Source organism: Actinia tenebrosa, unplaced genomic scaffold (assembly GCF_029948245.1).
Source record: "Actinia tenebrosa isolate PJP-AT-01 unplaced genomic scaffold, QUT_ActTen_1.0 PGA_scaffold11__36_contigs__length_13525064, whole genome shotgun sequence".
Taxonomy (NCBI): Eukaryota; Metazoa; Cnidaria; class Anthozoa; order Actiniaria; family Actiniidae; genus Actinia; species Actinia tenebrosa.
The window spans coordinates 4,716,608-4,736,556 of NW_028292571.1; the positions used below are offsets into that span (position 1 = coordinate 4,716,608).

Sequence of the window (19,949 nt, forward strand, 5' to 3'; positions counted from 1 at the left end):
AAGACATTCAATCTTATACTGCGAAGCTTGCTAATGTGGAAACCAAAACTTTTTTACCGTCTCAGTTTTAGTCAATCAGAGATCTTACCCTAGAATATAGCCGCTGCGATACGAGCGATTTTTTGCTTGTCCAGGCGCCGCGATTTTTTTAAAATCAAACGTACCACCCCTGCACATTCGACACGATAGCTGAAAAAGGTCGCGAGCGTAATTTTTTCGTCGCAATCGCGACGCGACAAATTTTCAAACGTCCTGTCGCCTGTGCAAGCACAAAAATGCTCATGTATACATGTATACAGCATATCACGGCTAGTGAGAACGGTTTTTGAATTCCCTTCTTATTGGTCTATGGCTAAATTAGGTATCTACGGTAGCACTTGTCGCAAGTAAAAGATTTTTAAAGCTGCGCCTCAGACTGGCGAACTAATTACTTGGACTTGAAATCCCGTCCAGTCCTCATTCTCGTCTTTGAAATATTACTTCTTAACCAATCTTTACGCGCGCATTTTCTATATTTCTCCAATCTAAAATTAATACGATTTCTTACGTTTTTCGCAGAGTAGAGGCCTTAAATCTGAGGGATTTTCTTTCTTCCATCCATTACTATACTGTGTGGTACAGAAGGGAGATATTGATTGACCTGATGGATCCCAGTTCTCATACGAAGGTAAAGCACCATCGTTCCATTTTTCGACTCCTCCAACGTCACTCAATCCTAGTAATAAGATTATAATAATATTAATAATGAAATATAATTTAAATAACGTAACATCTTAAAAATTTCTAATTGCGTAACAAAGAAAAATACTATAAAAATATATCTATATAATAATATGCATGGAAATTAAAATAATTATTTATAAGTAAAACAAATAATAATAATAATAATAATTATTATTATTATTATTATTATAATAAATAATGTTTTTATTTATACTCGGATTTGAGAGTAGCAGACCTCTGATTTCTCCATTCAGCCGTTGTGTAGACGTAAAAGCAGCGTGGTTTCCTTGCCTCAGTTTTTGGAATCGGATTTTTCACTCCTGGGGTCTCATGTGAGCACGTTTTGTGAGGGTATCTTGAATCGAGGGTTTTTCTCCGGCCGAGTAGTCACCAGTTCCCTTCCCTCCACAAAACCTAACAAGCTATCTTCAGGTTTAATCTGTGAGTTAGCCCTGCCCTGACTTTTATCAACCCAGAAAGTCGTTACGGGTTCGATTCATGTAGAATTGCACACTTTGAGTTTTTGATTTCGGAACAAATAATACTAAGGAATATTAACTCACCAGTGCGAACGCCATTTTTGACATATTCCGTGATAAACTGATCCTTTTTCTTGTTGTAAATTGTGGTCATCTTGGAATTATGAAAATCGCAATGACTCTTGTGAATTGCGCAGTTATTTGAAATATGAGTGAAATTATAAAAGCAGTTTGTTTGATGGCAAGTTATACCTAAAAAAAAGTAAAAATATTGTTATTGAAAATGATTTACTTATAAAACACTGCGTCAGTAGTGCAGTTTTCGTATGACTGTGAAAAATTCACGGCACGAACACTGGCCATGACACGGCAAAGGATACGCCAGACCAATCACATTGCACGAGAATTTACTCTCCATCCAATCAAATACCCGGAACACGGCATAAACACGGCGCGGACACGATCACGCCAAGGTCACGGCAATGCCAGACCAATCACATTGCGCGTGAAAAAATCAGCCAATTAAAATTCTAGAAAGCATCACGGTCACGGCACCTCACGCTTACGGCACTGAGCTTTTCACAGTCATACGAACACTGCACTAAAAAAACGTATAAATAAAACGTAAAACACATACTAAAAATACTAAAAAATATATATATATGAACGCGATGTTTCGAGGTGTGCAACAAAAAATGAATAAAAAGGTAACTATATACAGAAAAGCAGACTATAAAGGAATGCAAAGTTACATTATGCTCATTATTATAATCGTAAATAGCAGAAATCCCGACCCTAATTGTAATGACTTTTAATTAAGAATATGTAAACCGACTTCCAAGCATTTTTAGCTTTCTAGTTATTTTTGGAAGTTGGTACCCCTCAATCTGATTTAACATAAAATAATGTATCGAATTAGAACAAAAAATGTAATAATGGATACAAATAAAGTTCTTCTAAAAAAGGAAGAAAGACAATTTTTGGTTCCTATATGTATATATTTTCTTTTTCTTTCGTCCACATAACTATCTATTTGTAATATAATTACGACATAGACCCCCTCGATGAGCGTTACGCTCTTGGGGTTAATGTAACGACAAAATATGTTTAAATAAAAAAAAAGAAAAGAAAAGAAAAGAAAAAAAAAATGAAAAAGAAAACGGCGTAGGGAGAACAACTAAGTGAAAGGTTTAGCACGAATGGAATTATTTTGAATATTAAGGCTAGGTTTTATGTCCCTAATTAATAGCATTTCATAAAGAAGGCAGTCGAATTTAGATATGTATTTTTTTAGTATGGAAAAATACTCATCTAAAGTATCCAATTTAATGCCTTAATTCTTCTCAATAATATACTTACGAATGGCTTTGAAATTACCCCAGTTATGTTTAACCGTAAAAAGAGACCTCAGGACCTACACTATTTTAGATTCTGTTCGAGCTAATAATACTCGGGGATTTCAAAACTGCCTACAATAACCTTTTTGAGGTGCTGACACACGTTGCAACATTTCACGCAACAGGACTGTTGCAGCGTGTGTCTACCCCAAACTTGTGGCACGTAACGTTGCTGGCAACAAATCTGAAGTTGAATCGCGTTCTACTCTTGCAACATTGCGCGCAACAAATTTTATCATGGAACATGGCTGCAACATTACCTGCAACATTTTGAAATTTCCAGCCAATCAGCTTGCACCAAATTTATAACTGCTGACCAAATATCTTAACATAGCAGGCTGACACAAGCGATGTTGCGTGATTTTGTTGCAATGTATGTCACCCCGATTCATATTTGTTGCTTGCAATGTTGCGTGCAATGTTGCACCGTGTGTCAGCACATTTAGAATCTGCATAGATACTGCTGTTTTCCTTGATTTATAGACTAAATGTCCTCAGTTTTCATCTAGTTTTCGAAAAAAAAATATCCGTATATTTTTGTATGTAAGTCTCTTCCTAGTTTTCACGTTTATTTGGTGTTTTGTTGGTAAATAATCAACAAATATTAAGGTGAAACGTGGGCTTCCTGATTTTTTATGCGATTCCACGTGTACCCTCTTGTATATGTCATCTCTAGCCAATCAGCACAGGTATTTATGATGACCAATGGGATTCTAGGAGTACTGGAGTACTGACTTAATGAGTGTGAACAAAAAGACACGGCGGCCATGTTGGTTGATAAATCAAAAGAGAATAATAATATTCAAATCTTTCGCAAAATTCAACTGACCTGGCGGCTGAAACAAGAGTTCCTTACCTCGTTTACATATTGATAAATCAGTATTCGTGTTATAATTATAGTGATGCCATTCGTAATCTGAACCAACTCTTTTTAGGATAAAGCTCTTCGATGCCGTTGTATTGAACCAGTTTGCTCTATAATCGTATTTGCTTCCATCAACCCAATAGACAGTGCCATCTCTAGAAGTTAGGCCTATAATGAAAGACACACGTATGGCTGCAAATGAATATGGATACCAAACAAATAATCTTATTCGCATAGAAAATGTCGAGTTCAATTCGGAATCGATAGATACGAGGATACGACGACTGATGTTTTGAAAGTTTGTCAAAATTGGGACGAGCCTTTAGGCGAATCCAATTTGAGAACTTGAAAACATGACGAGATACCGTAAATCCTCTATTTAGCCCCCCCCCCCCCCCCCCCCCCACTCAAATAAGCCCCCCCCTCTCTAATAAGTCCCCCCTTTTTAAAGGAAGAAATTTGTTAAGCCCCCCTCTCTTTTTAGCCCCCCTCCCCTCCCCCTTCACAACTAAAGAATCACGTGTACTGATTAAAGGTGATTTATTAAAGTCTTGATACGGTATTTCACTAACACAACCACAACACTTTGTTCCTCAAAACTTACTGCGTTTCGATTAAATCAATAAGCCCCCCCCTCTCAATTAATCCCCCTCGCTCCAATAAGCTCCCCCTCAAACGTGCCTGAAATAAATAAGCCCCCCGGGGGGCTAAATAGAGGATTTACGGTATATCAATTCCGAATTTTCTAGAAAGATCGTGCGAATTTTTGTAATACACTCAACAAAGAGTGCAGAGTAAAGTTTACGATGTTTTTCTACTCTACTTGTCTAATCAGAATCATGTAATTTTGTCGAGTGAATTATAATTAAGAGAATGACATGGGATGACATAATCTGAAACATCGATTACGCTACTTAGGCCCCGTCCACACGTATCTGGAAATTTTCGTATCCTCAAATTTTGTTTTGCGGGTACAGGTTGCATACACACGTGTCCGCAAATTTTTGTGTTCTTATCTGCAAAGTTTACGAAAACGGATACGTGTGGACGGTGAAAACGATTCGAATACGCTGCGTGTGGACGCAAACATTTTCGTATCCGCAAAATAATAATTTATGGATACAAAAATTTCCGCAATACTTTCAGTACTAGTTCTGCATAAAGTAAATAGTTAATTGGTAAAATATTTCTTGATTTGAGAGATACGTCTCTAAGTTATAAAGGTTTATACTTCCAATACGTTAATGATGATGAGGTCAGGTAAGGTAATTGAGTGTTTTTGTTGTAACTAGTGATACTAAATGCACTGGCTATTTTGAAAAAAAAAAAATCTAAAAAGCTTTCATGTAAACCATGAGTAAAATAATGATGCTTTTTAAATACTGTATCTATGAACCAGTTCGATTTTGTATATTTAGTTAAGCCTTAACAGACGTCACACTTATTAGCATATTGGAAGTATAAACCTTCATAACTTAGAAACGCATCACATAAATCAAGAAATATTTTACCATTCAACGATTTACTTCATGTGGAATCAGTACTGCAAGTATTGTCGAATGTTCATTTGCACTTAAGGTCTAGGTATTCACTGGTTTCGTACGACCCATAAAGCATTTCGATTTGGCTTTTTATGATGATGATAATGATAGTGGTGGTGATAATAATGATAATAATTAATAATTATTATTGTTATTATGATAATGATGATGATGATGGTGGTGGTGATAATGATTATGATGATGATGATGATGATAATGATGTTGGTGGTGATAATGATTACTATTATTCTTATTATGATGAAGATGATGGTGGTGGTGATAATGATGATGATGATTATCATTATTATTGTTATGATGATGTTAATGATGATGATGATGATGAAGGTGTTGGTGATAATGATTATTATTATTATGATGATGATGAAGATGATGGTGGTGGTGATAATGATGATGATGATTATCATTATTATTGTTATGATGATGTTAATGATGATGATGATGATGAAGGTGGTGGTGATAATGATGATGATGATTATCATTATTATTGTTATGATGATGTTAATGATGATGATGATAATGGTGGTGGTGTGGTGGTGATAATGATTATTATTATTATGATGATGATGATGACGGTAATGATGGTGGTGGTGATAATGATGATGAAGATGATGATGATAACATTATTATGTTATGATGATGTTAATGATTATGATGATGATAATGGTGGTGGTGTGGTGGTGATAATGATTATGATTATTATTATTATTATTATTATCATTATAATCTTACAATGATGATGATAATAATGATGATGATGATGATATACTTGAAAAATCTTTAGTGTTTTTTTTAGAGCTTTTCAATGAGATATTTAATTCTCCCTATAAATTAATTTTATTTTAGTATCTTATGTTTGAATTATTTTATATTCGCTTCATTCTTCTAGAAGAAATCAAGACTTTACTGAGTTGCACGTGGCTTTTAAAATGCAGTTGAACAGTTTGATTGACAGGTAACTAAAACACACTTTAAGGTCTGCCAAAATTGACGAGCGGGTTGGGCTTTAGTCTCCTCCACAGCCGCTTTCAGTGTCGTCACGTGACGACACTGAAAGCGGATGTGGGGGAGACTAGTTGGGCTTCAAACCAAACGTATATGCAATAATGATACGATTGTAAAAATGGATCACTTACCTATAGTGACCTTGTCAGGAGGCGTGTCCCGTAGATTGAGAAATTCCTTGATAAATTTATATTCTTCTAAACTTGTGATGCTAGTCAAAGACGCTCCAAACTTTTCACAATTAGTTTTAGCATGATTAAATTTGTTACCGCCAATAGCATAGTAACAGGCCCATTGATTGCACTTGACCGCTGGAAACAAGAAATGAGTAGTGCAATTGAACACTTCAATCAATGATAAAATAAAATAAATTAAAATAGATAAATCTAAGAAAAGGAAATGAGTAGTGAGAATATACTTTTAATATATAATTATTGATGGAATATCTATTTTTCTCCATTACTAAATAAAGACTATCACATGTTAAGGTGGCTCGACTGGGTTTTGTTTGTGGCGTACCTTCGAAGTTTGAAGGGGAAATGCGTCGCTGCCAATAAGTTAATTTCAAATAAGTCATTATGACATGTCTAGAGATAGATTCAAGTTTTACATGATATACAATTTATCGCGATCGGAGCTATCATAGCAATACAGTGACGCCATGTCATTTTTTTATTCATTCCTTTTTTGGCGACATCAGGGGTTTGTTTAAAAAATGGTTTAAAAGTTCTTAAAGTTCATATGTTTGTCTTCAAGTTAACGAAGTTTCGAAGATTTGTATGGAAGCGTTTTGAAATAGTTTTTTTTTTTTTTTTTTTTTTTTTTTTTTTTTTTTTTTTTTTACATGTTGTAATACAATTTTATTTCACATGGAAAAGAATGTGAATTTTCTTCTTTTTTTTTTTTTTTTACAGATAATGCAATAAAATACAAACATACAGTTAATTATTCAAGGGGGTTAAAAAGTTTCCATAACGGTTTCCATTTCTTTTCATGTTTACCTAATTTGCTTGAATCTCTCGCTATGATAGATTCACACATAAAGGTAATCTTTAATTTTTTTTGAAAAGAATCTATAGTTGGTGTGAGTTCTTTAAGCTTGCAAAGAAATATATAATGCTTTGCCTCAAGGATGATATGATTTAAAAGCTTGTAATCTATATCATCTTTCTCAAAGACACCAAGTAGAATGCTATTTACATTTAAAGTAAAAGGTTGAATGTCATTTTTAGTTTAAAAAGTCATTATATCGTTCCAAAAACCTTTTATAATTGTACATTTAAGAAATATATGTTCAAGACTATCCACTTTTTCCTTACAAAAACTACAAAGTGAAGAATCTATTTTTCCAATTTTATGCAAAAAAGTGTTTGTAGGTATTATTCTATTTAAGATCTTATATTGAAATTCTCTTAACCTAGTTTCTATAGTAACTATAAAAGGTAACGTATATATGCTCTTCCAGTTCAAGGATTCCTCACTTTCAATGTCATACTTAAATTTTGCTGTTGGAGGTTCAGCCTTTTTTGAAACAAAGAAATCATAAATTTTCTTTGATTCTAACTTTGTAAGTTCAATATTTTCAGAATCACAAATAAGATATTTCATATTTTGATTCAATGGGTATGTAATATATGGTACTTGGGATGAGTTACTTTTCAAAAGTTTTCGCCATTCCTGAGGCATTGCATTTTGCAGACTTAACATTATATAAAATTCCAAAGCTGTAATCTTTAATTGAAATGTTTTATTTTCCAATTTCAAAGCACCATTGGCATCAAATAGATGTCCAACTTTTTGTATGCCTTTTGCAAACAGACCTTCCACAAAAACTGATTTTTTATCGATACAGATATATTTATTGTTCCAAAGAATTTGATTTGCAACAAGTTCTAGATTGGATGGATTCGTTTTACTTCCGTTACAAGAAGACTAAACTTCAATGCATTCCCTATAAAAATCTGGAACTGTCAGTGGTAGTTTGGAGAATTCGTAATCACAATAGAATAAAAGTTTTCCACCTACTCCTTTCAAATAATAATCTAAAGTTTTATCCAATCATTTACCGGATCAGTAAGGTACTTTTTAACACACAATATTCTTTGTGCTTTTAACATTGACTCAATGTCTGACATCTTCAAGCCACCCTGATCTATCGGGCTTATCAGAGATCGGCGCTTAACTTTGTCTTTTCCATGCCAAATGAACGAATATAATACACTGTTTATTTCTTTTATAATGTCCTTATCACACGGGAACATCATCACACGATATAGAATTTTGGGTATCAAAAACGATTTAATTATTTAAATTTTTCCTAATAAAGTCAACTTTCTCCAGTTCCACCTGTTTAAAGTTTCTTTACATGACTCAATAATCGATTCCATATTTTTCCGCTTAAAGATTACGGGGTTTCGAGTGAAATAAATCCCTAATATCTTAACATCATTCCTAACATACTTATTCCATGGCCCAATCTCTAACTTCTTTGTAGTACCCAGAATTAAAATTTCTGTTTTGTCAAGATTGATTTTAAGACCTGAAAAAAGTTCAAAATGTTCAACTACTGAAAACAAAATCGAGAGCGAAGTTTTATCTTTAACAAAGGTTGTCATATCGTCTGCAAAGTTAATGAGTTTTACTTCGTGATGACCTATATTTATTCCCTTCACCAATGTATTTTGTCTAATCTGTATCATCAACAACTCAGTGACTATAATAAACAAATAGGGAGAGAGCGGATCCCCCTGACGTACTCCTCTTTTAATATTAAAGTATGGCGTATGAATAAAACAATTATTTGTAACACAGCTAGATATATTCGTGTAAAAAGTTTTAATCCAAGCGATAAAGGAGCTTCCAAAATCAAAGACTTTTAATACTCTAAACATGAAATCCCAGGAAACAGAATCAAATGCTTTTTCAAAATCTATAGTAGTTAGGATACCTCCGAGCTTTTTTGATTCAACGTATTCTATCGTATCTTGAATCGAGCGTATTGCGTCGAAAATATTCCTTCCTTTAACATAAGCATATTGATTAAAGTGTATTATGTATGGTAAAACTTTCTCTAATCTATTTGCAAGTGCTTTAGAGCCAATTTTTGCATCTACATTTATTAGCGAGATTGGTCTCCAGTTTTGGATAAAGCGTCTATCTTTATTTCTTTTTTCAATTAGCTTGATTATTGCCTGTTTCTGAGTGGTTGATAATTCTCCATGCTGATGTGAAAAATTTAAACTGTCCACTAACAGATGTCCTAACTGTGGCCAAAATTTTCTATAGAATTCTACTGATAAGCCATCATTTCCCGGAGTTTTGTTTTTTTGAAATAGAAGTAGCGCTTGTAGACATTCGTCAACGCTAAGTTGTCCTTCGCAAATCCTCTTTAACTCACCCGACAATTTGGGAATATTTGTATAATTTAAGAAACAACACGCTTCAAAAACCTCAGAGCTTACTGAAGATTTTTTATCATATAGAACACGGAAAAAGGAGTGAATTTCATTAATTATTTCATTTGGGTTGCATGTCTCCTTTCCATCTGACCTCAGAATACGCCGTATACAAGTTTTTTTATTTCTTCTATTTTCAAGATTTAAAAAGTATTTATTACTTTTTTCCCCATTTTCATACCACGTGGCTCTGGAGCGAATAATCACTCCTTTTATAACATAGTCGTATTCTTGTTCAAACTCTTGCTTAACAGAATCTAAAACTTCTAAGTTTTGTTGCGTTTGAGACTCTTCATAATTCTTTTCGCAAGTTTTTAATTTTTTGTCAATTTCAAGTAATTTATTTATTTTCTGTTTTGCTAATTTTTTACTAAAAGAAATAGTTTCCTGACGAATTCTATATTTTATCCAATCCCATCGAAGCCTTGGATCCATAATATCTTTAATTTCTACTCCTAAGTCTCGAAAGATGCTTATCATAAAATCTGTGTAATCACTTCTTTCCAAAAGACTATTATTTAGTTTCCAATATGATGACCCCCGAGCTTGATCAACTAAACTATCTATTTCTAGGGAGACAGCACAGTGGTCCGTCTTAATCGAAGTATTAATATTTATGTTTGAGATGTCGTCCTGTAAATTATCATTAATGAGCCAGAAATAAAGCCTTCTTTGAATAAGTGGATTTTTCTGCCTCCAAGTATATTTTTTCGTTGTTGGATTGCGAATTCTCCAAATATCTACGAGGTCATACACTTGCATCAAATCATTTACTACTTTCACTGATTCTTTTTCTACTGGTTTACCTCCGTCTCCATCCAACTCAGGATTAAAAATTATGTTAAAATCACCTCCTAACAAAACGGAACATTCCAATTGTTCATAATTACTTAACGAATTTTCAAGTTGTTGAAAGAAGGTAATTTGCTCTCTTGTCTTGTTCAGGGCATACACATTTATTAATAAAAAATAATTGTCTGGTATCGAAGATTGAATGATTATAAACCGACCTTCCGCATCCAATTCAATATTTATTACTTTAAAATCTAGTTCTTTTTTAACGACAATTGCAACACCACGACTGTGGTGTGTACCGTGAGCTAAATACATTTCTCCAGACCATTCTTTTCGCCAAATATTATCTATATCTTTACTGCTGTAGGTCTCTTGAAGAAAACATATGTCTGCTTTTTGTCTTTTTATCCATTGCCATATCGCGGCTCTCTTTTCACGAGATCGTATTCCTCTGACATTAAGCGAGAGAATCTTGAACTGCATGTTACCCTTCATAATTCCTGAGAGGCCTTTTTCTAAAGTCTTTAATAAACTTATTGTAAGAAACCCCCTTGAGAAAAAAATAGAGTGCAGTAGGAAAAGTTCCGACACTTACTGTTTTGAAATAGTTGCCATCGGAACTTTTGGGCAACAAAAATGTAAACAATCCAAAGCAATTAGTTCATGTGACCGAAACCTTTTCTTACTGGACTTGGGAAAAGCTTTTTTTTGGGTCATAGTCAGTTACTATTCTACGAGTCCTTCTAGAAATGGAATAAAGCGTTTCTTTCCATTTCTCAGAAGGACTAAGGAATAGCAACAATACAATTCTCAGGAGATTGCAATTCGTTTCTTGTGTCCTCCAAAATGGGCTTCTTTGACGTCACATGCAAGGGGTCTATTGGGTAAAACATTGCGTTAACCGAATTTTTCTATTGTTCGGTTAGTTTAAAACCGCATATCCTCGTCATGAAACGCTTGAATGCGAGGCTACGCGAGGAAAAAATCTATAGCTCAAATCAACATGGGTTCAGTGTGAGAAACGGATCTCTTTGACTAACCTTTAGCTGGCCTAATTTTCATCTCAGATTTCTTTAGACTCTGCGACCCTTTCCATGACTTCCAAGTCATAGAATCGTATCTTCCGTTTAAGTTGGAAGGGGTCAAGCATTTGCTGCCAGCCTCGAAGTTCCACCAACCATTCTTTGTAACATTACTGCAGGTCAAAGCGGGCGTGTCCTTGTCCCATGTTGAGAAAGGCATTTCATTTAGGTCAGACAAAGAATCGCCAATGTCCCCATGGAAATCAGAGACCTAAAAAACGATATAAATACATTTTCACTCTTTTTTTTTCTAGCCTGAAATACAACAATTCAGGCGGTCTTCATGAAGCTACAATCATAGGAAAAAGTGTTGAGAAAATTGTTTTAGTTCTAAATGGACAATTTCATGTAAAACACAAATATTCCCCTTTCAATTACTCGTCCACCCCCCCCCCCCCCCCCCACCCCTTTAGACAATGATGTTTCCAGGGCCACTGAGCTGTTCTACCTACTGGGACCAACATAGTCCGCCTGGGGCCGGGGAGAGGGAGGGGGATACTGTCAATTAAAATAATAACGATCATTATCGATAACCCGCATCGATCGTTATCGCATATCATCGATTCTTATTATTTCGGTAAATATACAAATCGATGACAATCGATAAAAAATCGATAATTACAAATTCTCACATTATTAATTTTTATCGACTTCCGACATAAATCGATCGATTTTATCGATGATCGCCAATTATTGATCTGCTAGGCCTATCCTCGGGAACCCAGGGGTAAAATTCTGTCACTCGTTTCGACAAATTTTACCCCTGCATGGGTTCCCGAGGATGTGCTAGGCCGGGATTGATGTTTTACCCTTTTCTCGATTAGCGTGCAGCAATGAAAACAATAATGATAAATGCATCCAAGATTCATTTTAAAACGTACTCTACGATGTATTTACCTTAATTGTATAATCCGGGGAACCAATTTCAAAATATTCATAGCCACCCACTCCTCTTTTTCCATCGAATGTCTCCAGCTCGATTCGTAGCTCGCTTTTAAAAGGAAAACCGGACATGGTGGCCACATTATTTCCAATCCAGTGCTCTCCATGAACCGAACCAAAGCCATTCTTATATGAACTCCAGTCGCGAAAGAAATTTACAGAGCCATTAAGCCGTCTTTGTATGACCGTCCACCCCCCACCGTAAGTTTCCATATCACAATAAACGGTCTTTGCTAGTTCCTCCTTTGTTTTGATGCTATAATAGCCACTTTTAGTTTGTCCATTGACAAAATGTCCATAACAACTGGTATACCCGGTGACTGTTGAATAGAAATGATGGGGTAGTGAATAACTAATGAATGGTTGACTTATAGAAATTACTGCATGACTGACCGACATGGTTGCAGGGGCGTAGGCTGTGGGGGGAGGGGGGAGAGGGGGAGGGGGGAGGAGGGGATTGGGGGGCAAAGGGGTAATCTATGGTATACGGTTATCATAAATTCTTGCGAAAGATAAAATATAATGCCGGATTTTAAAAAAATACGGTACGGTAGTGTTTTAATGAACATGGTATACGGTAATTTTAAATTCTTGAGGAAAATAAAATATAATGCCGGTTTTTTTAATGAATCTATCTGTCTTTCTCTGGCGGACTTTTGAATTTTGGCCTCCCCCCTCTCCCCTTTGGGAAATCCTGGCTACGCCCCTATCATTGAAGGACTGAACGACTGACCAACTAATGGATGTGGATGACGGTAAAATAAATAACTATATGTAGAGTGATTTTCCTCAGATAGTGAAATAGTTAGTAGACTAATAGAGGTTCGTAGATCTTATTTCTGTCGTCTTTTGTTGTGTCTATTTGAATACTATACACCAACTGCTAGAAATCGTCTTACAGTATGAGGAAAATCACTCCGGCTAACAGATGAAATGATAGACCTTATGACAAATGGACTGATAGAAAAGGTAATGGACCCCTCTTAAAAGTGTCTTGAATGCGAGACTAACATAATAAAAAACAAAAGAGATGCCACAAATTGCCCTATTTCACTATGACGTCACTGCTTGTTTATGTGGGGGATATAATCGCCAAATTCAATAGAAAATTCAACAAAAATTTGCTCCTAGCGAAACCGGCCTGGTTTTCAGATATGATATGTGTTAATATGTACTAAAAATATTCTGAGCGTTTGCTGGCTATGCTACTTCTCTTCGTGGATTGATACGGGTTTTAGAACAAGTTGCGTTGATTTGACCTCGTCCGACGACCATGATCCTTTGCATTTAAACGATAGATTGTTGAAGATTGTTTTGATGTGACGTCATAGTAAATTAGGGCAATTCCATCGAGAAAAAGTGTGATTTCTTTTGTATTTTCACGTTAGCCTCGCATCCACGATACTTTTGAGAAGGGTCCATCAATGACAGCTTGAATAATTTGTCAAAGAAAGAACTATTCGTAAATAGTAACCTTTTTTGGTGTGTCCAATCAGCTCTATGTTTAGTAGATCCGCGTGGCTTAGTACAGAGGCACAGCCAGAACCAATAGCATCAAAAATCTGCAAAAACAGTTGAATTACTTGAATTCGTTTATTTTTTAGTGGTTCGGTTTAATTTTTCTTTTTCACGCCGAAAAAAAGGCCAAACCTTGCGGCCATGTTGGTACCATTTAACAAAAGATGTCTCATTAGCATACATTGTTAACGGTACCACAATGGCCGCCATGTTTTTTTCTTTTAACTCTCTTGTGAATGCTTTCAAACCATCAATAGTTAGTACGAGCATTTTTAGTTACACTAATAAATTCCTTCACATTCACTTGTTGTATTTAATACACCAACGCAGTCCCAACTAGTATTTGTGATTAGTATAATTTTAAATTTGAATATCGTGTAGTTCTAGTGTTTTGGTTAATGCCTATCAAAATCTATAACGGTCTGAGTTAAAAAATTTTAATTCTTGGTCTGCAATCAATCCCAAGAGAACACAATAACAAAAGGGATGTCCGCCATGTTGGAAGATATAACAAAAGAATTCATTGAAAAATCTTTTGTCAAATTCTTCCAACATGGCGGCTATGACGTCTATTGCAAACGAAGAATGTTGGAAAAACAAAAGCCCAAACAAAGTTTTCAAGGTTGCAGAAACTTGAAAAGCGCTCTAAATCTAACTGAAGATGGCTTTACGACAAGTCGAAACATGTCTTTAAAATTTAAAAGTGTTGTGGTGTTTTTAAATTTAATACGCTCTATAAAATCTATAAGTAAACAGCTAATTTGAAAAAATAAACATGTTAGCCAATCAGAATCGAGAAAATTTACAAACTGCAGTGTCATTTTTTCCTCTTCGAAAATATGAATTCTCAGTCCACCAAATGACAAAAATAACGTTCTTGATAAGTGCCTGATAACAGTGACACAATATTTAATAGATTTTATAAATTTATTGCAATGGCGGACATATGTTATTATTTTTTGCTGGTCAATTCTTTCACAGATTTAATGACACCTTAGTTTTAACAGTCCACCAAATGACAAAAATAACATTATTGATAAGTGCCTGATAACAGTGACACAATGTTTAATAGATGTTATACATTTATTGCAATGGCGGACATATGTTATTATTTTTTGCTGGTCAATTCTTTCACAGATTTAATGACACCTTAGTTTTAGCATCATTTCTATGTGACTATTCAGACAGATCAGTTAAAAACTCTCTTACAAGAGAATAAGCATCAAACTAGCTCAATATTCACAATACCTTAATTGGTTCAAAGTATCTATCTTTTGATGTAGGTACTGATATATTAAAATCAGTGTAGTTACAACCATAGTGGACGTTTCCAATACATCTTGTTCCTGGTACGGCTACATAAAGCTGTCTGTTGCAGGTCGGACAAGAAAGACCTTCAGTGCAATACTTGTAAGAAACTGTTGATAGAAAATTTGATTTGAATCAGTTTTAGTTTCATGTTTTCACGAGTTAAGCTCGATAGTTACAGCTTGAAAGCACGGTACAACTGTGGCTCACAACTGTAGGGGTGTGGATGAACTACTAAGCTTAAGGTCAAGGCCAATACCAGTTAACTGTTAATAATTTTACATGCGCTGACTATAATATTAACCAGACACACACACAGACACACAGACAGTCGGAAAGACGGACAGACAGACGGACAGACTCACAAAACAAAGAAACAACAAATAATCCAAAGGAGTTATCAGGGGACGATGACAATTAGCCAGCGTTCCAACATTCTTTGTGGAGCGGTGCAATGAAGAGATTGTCGACCGTCCTAAACAGAGAGCTGTTACGCAGTCTAGTTCTGCTATCGTAAACATATAATACATAATACCTGTGATAGTCTGAACATTTTTGACATTCACGCGTCTTGTGAAAACAGGACCAACGACACTGAACTTGGGATTTTCTGTCAAGAAGACAAAATTGAAATTTTGAACCAAAAATCATCTTGCGCATGTTGCATTTTGCTTCCAGGTTTTCTCTCCCAGGTTTTTTCATTCTTCACTTATTACCCATTTCCTGATATATTTAAGGTGCTGAAACACGGTGCAACATTGCACGCAACATTGCAAGCAACAAATTTGAATCGGGGTGACAAACTTTGCAACAAAATCATTGCTTGTGTCAGTCTGCTAAGATATTTGGTCAGCAGTTATAAATATGGTGCAAGCTGATTGGCTGGAAATTTCAAAATGTTGAAGATAATGTTGCAGCCCTGTTCACATAATGAAATTTGTTGCGTGCAATGTTGCAAGAGTAGAGAGCGATTCAACTTTAGATTTGTTGCATGCAACGTTGCGTGTAACAAGTTTGGTGTAGACACGCGCTGCAACAGTTCTCTCTCTCTGTCAAATCTTTCCGCTTTACTGTGCTGGCTTGCTTGGCGGTCCGCTCATGGAGTGCACGCTCTGAATTCAAGTGTCTATGACCCTTCTGACAATATTCTCAGTATTAATTCTACATGCGGTAAGCTGTTGAATGACCCGAAAACATTTGAATTTATAAAGATTTTTCTATGCCATATGTTAATGACTGTGACGTATGAGGAGTAATCATTTAATATACAGAACATTACTGCACATAAAAATTGAATTTAAAATACTTCATTGTTTTACCCATTGCTCTTATAGGTATTATAGGTCTTTTAGAGGCACTTTAAGAGGTTTGTACTTCAAGGACACTAAGGATTGAGTTACCTTTCAAACAACCATAGACCTCTGCCCGAAGAGCAATTCCACTAGAACTCCAGGTTTTGGGATGAATCCGTATGTATCGTTTCTCAAAGGGGTATTTGATTTTGTTCTTTACTTGAGCGTTGGCATCGACGTTAGCAGTAAATATCTATCGTGGAACAATAGTGTAAAAATTATTTTGGGTTATTAGAGAGTACTGGAAGCATACTAAGGAAGCGCTAGTCCAGGCGATGGCTCTCCTTAGACCGCTACGCTTTTGTTGGGCTGCCTGTGCTCGTTTTGAGCTTCAACAGGGCAAAACCCTCGAATTTTGCACGGGACTCTCTATTTTTTAATAGATCATTCTAAAAAGCTCCTAAAAATCTAGGTTATATCAACATTTTAGAAAAAGTTTATATTCCTAACACATGAAAAAATAGATTTTTGTAGGGAATTTTGTTCGACTTTATGAGCACCGAAACTACAAAATATGACAAATCAATGTATCTCTTTATTTTTTTGTCGAAAATATCTATGTATTATTGTAGAATAATTGGCTAGCCGTCATTCGTGCAATTATATAGTCTGCAAATAACTAATATCTTATAAATCTTAGTTTTTTTCTAATCACTTCCGGTGGCGCAAGTTTTGCTCCAAAAGCTCGCGCGTAGGCTTCCATTACATGCTGATTATCTCGAAAACAAGCTCGGGACACCCTTTTTCTTCTTTCCAGATTTGGAATAAGCATTAAATTTCAATTCGGAAAATCGAAGTTTAAAAAAAAGTTTAAATCGTTTTTTGCAAAAGTAGCTAGAACCCGGGAAAAAACCTTGAATCCTGAAGGAAGAAACTTATCTTACCATGAGCTGTCCGTCTTCAATGTAATCAATCCACTCATTACCGTCACGGCTTGAACTGATCCAATAAGACGCCACGAACATATTCTTTCCTCCAACCGAAGAGCCTTGTGTGGCTACAGCTGTTAAAAATACTTTGTCCACAAACATTATCATAAGATACTGCTTTTCATCCAATTTGTTTGGTATCCAGCATTTGGGCCCGTTAAGGCGCGCATGTTTAGCTAGTGATCCGTCTGTTACAGTCGATGCTGTGATATGGACGTCGTCAATCTTTCCATTTTCCAGTCCAAGTGGAAAATCACAGTCTGAAAAATGAGGAAAAAAACCCACATACAAATAAAGTAATGTTTATTCGTGCTTTTCCTGAAGGCAGGAAATAGGATCCGGTGGAGGAATTTTGGAGCAGCCATGTCGCAAAACTTGAAATTTCCCTACGACCTGGGCCCGGTTGTACGAAGACTGGATAGCGCTATCCAACGAATAAATCTTAACCAGTGGATCAATGTATTGGATAACAGCATCGACTTATCCACTGGATAAGGATTTATACGCCGGATAGCGCTACCCAGGCTACGTACAACCGGGCCCTGTTCGAAACCCCTCTATGATAAAGATACTGAAGATACTGATATAATGGTTATTTTTGAGGAGTAGAAGAGAGGGGTGCTGACTTAATTATAAGCTGTGACGCATGGGAAGACGATCCTGATACAAAGGACTTAAAAGGATGATGATGGTAATAGTATTAGTCCGTATTTTCTTTCAGTAAATTAAAATTGTCTTTTATCCATTAACGAGCACGAGCTGAGGACAGTCGCTCAAGACCGTGACGAATAGAGAGAACTTGTCAAGACCATTTGCCGTCACTCCATTCATGGATGAGACGCAATCGACAAATAAAGCCCTGGTTTTCACCTAAACCCACAAGAACGCCTGCTTTGCAGGCTAATCCTTGACTAGCTGAGGTTAGACCCTTGTGGCCCACGGCGGAGCATAGGCCATGCATCGATGGACCTTCTCCAGCGCACACGGCTTTGGGCCCTTCGGTTTTGGACTCAGACCATTCTCCTTCAACTCATTCCTCCAGCTGTTTCTAGACCGCCCACGCTTCCTTCTCCTTTGAGGGTTCCAAACAGAAACATGACATGTAATATTGCTCGTAGGCTTGCATAACGTGTGACCGATCCAACGCATGTCCTCCTTCTTATCCTTGACTACAGACTCATTTTTACAGGGCTAGGCTCTTTTAAGATCAGTAAGTTTTTTCATCTTTTCACGGTGTATAATTTACCTTTTCATCATTACTCTTTTAAGATCAAATCACTTATTCGCAAAGGTAAACCGTTAAATAAAGAATGTAGTACAATTTAAACTATACCAATGTTTTACGATCTCTTCACTTCACTTCACAGAAAGCTGAGATCACTGAGTGTCATGGGAAACTTTTCATATCAAAAAAGGATATATATGCAAAGCTTTTTTTAAAACAAACTGCAGCTCGATGATGCTCAGAAGAGGTGAGACTGTAACCGGTAAAAGATTCGCAAGTCCATGAACAGTTATCAAGCGGTTGAACGTGTAAAATAAATCTACCCATAATCCTTGTGGGCCTCAGCTTTATAGCTTTTCAGGTGACTAATTTTATTGAAATAAGTGTATCTGTGAATAGCTAACTTATAAACGAGGATAAACCAATTTAAATGAGTCTGTGTTCAGAAGAGGAGAGGAAGTTAGAGGAACAATGCTAACAATATAATTACAAACGTGAAGCTACAAAATGATAAAAATGAGGAGGAAGACAATGGCGCTTTTAATAATAATAACGATTGTTCCCCTGCAAAAAGAGGAGAAAGCCTTACCTTCTGGTAAAGTGATAGGTTCTATGGTCTGCATTGGGTGATCATCCTCTGTAAAACATGAAGGAATTAAATATATCGCAAAATAATATGTACTTATTGACTGAGTTAGGTCGAGCCGTACGGGAAAATATTTGGCTCGAGGTGATGCCGTACAAATGACCGAGAGCCAAATATTTTCCGGCACGGCCCGACCTAACTCAGTCAATAAGCATTTTATCATATGACCCTCACGAAAAGAAAAATCATAAAATAAAAGAAAGAAAATATGGTAACAGGTTTCAAGCAGGGCCGTAAAGATTCGTACGGCCCTGCTCACGCCATTTTTCCGAAGGTTTTTTTAAGAGCAAGCGCCCGGGCAGATACGGGTCATATGATAATTTGTTGCATTTTTTAATATCATAAGCAATTAAATACCAGACTTGCACAAGATGTTGTAAAAAACCATAACATTATAAATAATCCTTCGTACAACATGAATAAGAGCAAGATATGGCAAAAAATACATTAACGTTTTTATGTCATAAGAAACTAAAGACAAGTTGGTGCAGCACCAATCGTGCGCCATGACATTACTTTCCCTTCAACAAAACGAATGTTCAAATTGACCAACAAACGTTAAGAGAGAAAAAAACTATTTTCTTGAAGAAAGGCTGTTGTACAAGGCTAAAATATTGCTATTCAGAAAGTTTAACTTGTTTGGAAGTGGAATCAAAGCGTTAACCCAAA

At 35.8% G+C, this 19,949-nt stretch overlaps 2 protein-coding genes across 2 annotated transcripts in view; both read right to left on the bottom strand.

Moving 5' to 3' along the window:
* Positions 1-1,356, bottom strand: part of LOC116292932 (uncharacterized) — a 29,168-nt gene extending 27,812 nt beyond the window's left edge. Inside the window, exons 1-2 of the mRNA XM_089027268.1 lie at positions 1,287-1,356; positions 548-715 (exon numbers count right to left, since the gene is read on the bottom strand). Coding sequence (XP_088883394.1) covers positions 548-715; positions 1,287-1,356 — 238 coding nt within the window. The remainder of the gene's footprint in view (positions 1-547; positions 716-1,286) is intronic.
* A 4,574-nt stretch (positions 1,357-5,930) lies between these two features.
* LOC148912382 (uncharacterized) lies at positions 5,931-19,274 on the bottom strand. Its single transcript, XM_089027604.1, has 9 exons — positions 19,224-19,274; positions 17,365-17,669; positions 16,529-16,673; positions 15,664-15,738; positions 15,069-15,238; positions 13,777-13,864; positions 12,258-12,622; positions 11,319-11,571; positions 5,931-6,339 (listed from the first exon to the last, which is right to left on the bottom strand). Exons 1-9 carry the CDS (start codon positions 19,255-19,257, stop codon positions 6,152-6,154), a joined length of 1,623 nt encoding a protein of 540 aa, XP_088883730.1. The 5' UTR covers positions 19,258-19,274; the 3' UTR covers positions 5,931-6,151.
* Positions 19,275-19,949: the final 675 nt, after the last annotated feature.